Raw genomic sequence first — 1,591 nt, forward strand, 5'->3', positions numbered from 1 at the left:
ATGGAGAGAAGCGGACGTCGCTCTTCCTGCCTGAGAAGATGATAATGCGTGGCTGTCCGCCTCCAGACCAATTCGATAATGGCCGAGGATTGGTCAAAAGTGTTTTGGCCAATAGGAAGAGGATAAATGGAATTTGATTGGTGAGGACCGTGTGCCTACGGTTATTCGATCCCGTAGCCAAGCCAAGTGTACCTTCTAAATGGTACGCTTTAAAAAGCCAACCTAAATTTTGAGAGCACATTTAAAACAGACAAAGAATTAGCAAAGGCTGACAAAATCACACCCAGACCACAAAACCTACTACACACACACAGGCACGCTGCACCACACAAGAAATTGCACATTATGGCACCCCATGCCTCCGATTTATCTTCAAGCTTAAGATAGCTCTAAATACCACCGATTTACATGTATTAATATCTTCTTACCTTAAAGTAGCTTATAGTAATGAAATTTAAACTTTGTTTTGAAAGTAAGGTGCACAGTATGCAATCGGCCATTTCCAATTGGTTGCTGATATGTTATCGCCGTACGTGTGGACTAGCGCTGCTAGCAGACAAAACGAAGCCCGCAGCAGACTATCATCCCCCTAAAAGGAACCAAACCACAGGCCATGTAGACGAACAGCGCGTTTCCTGAATCCCTACTCTTTTTCGACTATGCGACACTTTTACGCTCTGTAAATCGTTTCCGATGTCACTAATCCCACTTTCCCCTCCACAATAACTTGTGCGGATCTCTGGACACACATCACAGCTCTCATTCGTCAATACTCCCTGTTCAATATCCCCACTAAATCGCAAGTGAAAATGGATCAAGAGCGCCCCCTTCGCTCGCATTCGTACTCGAACCTGGACGAGGTGACGTTCACGCATCTCAATTGGGTCATTGCGCTGGACTTCGCAGCCCAGCAACTCAAGGGATACGCCGAGTACACGTTCCACCACGCCTCGACCGCCACGTCCTCCGTTGTGGTGCTGGACACGCACCATTTGAGCGTCTCCAAAGTCTATGCAGACGGCAAGGAGACGCCCTTCGCTCTGGCCGAGAAGGAGCACCCGGTATTCGGCCGCGCACTCGTGGTGTCCGTGCCCAGCCACGCCACGAAGATCCGTGTGGATTACACCACATCCGACGCCTCCAGCGGCCTGCAGTGGCTCAGCAAGGAGCTCACAGCCGGCAAGACGCACCCGTATCTCTTCACGCAGTGCCAGGCCATCCACGCACGCACCATCGTGCCGTGTCCGGACACGCCGGCGTGTAAATTCACGTACTCGGCCACAGTCACGGTGCCGGACTGGTGCACGTGTCTGATGAGCGCCATAGCAGACCCGCAGGGCCGCAAGAACCACAACACTATGGACGCTACCTACCAAGTCTCATTCCAGCAGTCCGTGCCCATTCCTTCCTATCTACTGGCCATCGTGGCCGGTAAACTGGAGAGTGTGGACTTGGGGCCACGTAGTCGCGTGTGGGCGGAGTCTTACGGTGGTGACGAAAGCTGCCCACGAGTTTGCGCAGACGGAGGCGTTCTTGCAACACGCCGAGGAGATCACAGGCCAGGAGTATGTGTGGAAGCGATACGATCTCG

General features: G+C 52.3%; 1 protein-coding gene across 1 annotated transcript in view; it reads left to right on the plus strand.

Annotated features, from left to right (window-relative positions):
• Window positions 1-798: 798 nt before the first annotated feature.
• The window catches only part of PITG_21284 (leukotriene A-4 hydrolase, putative), a gene marked incomplete at both ends in the record, with an annotated part of 2,778 nt that continues 1,985 nt past the window's right edge, over window positions 799-1,591 (plus strand). Inside the window, one exon of the mRNA XM_002895084.1 lies at window positions 799-1,565. Within this exon, the coding sequence (XP_002895130.1) occupies window positions 810-1,565 (756 nt within the window). The remainder of the gene's footprint in view (window positions 1,566-1,591) is intronic.

Source organism: Phytophthora infestans, genomic scaffold (genome assembly GCF_000142945.1).
Source record: "Phytophthora infestans T30-4 supercont1.264 genomic scaffold, whole genome shotgun sequence".
Taxonomy (NCBI): Eukaryota; Oomycota; class Peronosporomycetes; order Peronosporales; family Peronosporaceae; genus Phytophthora; species Phytophthora infestans.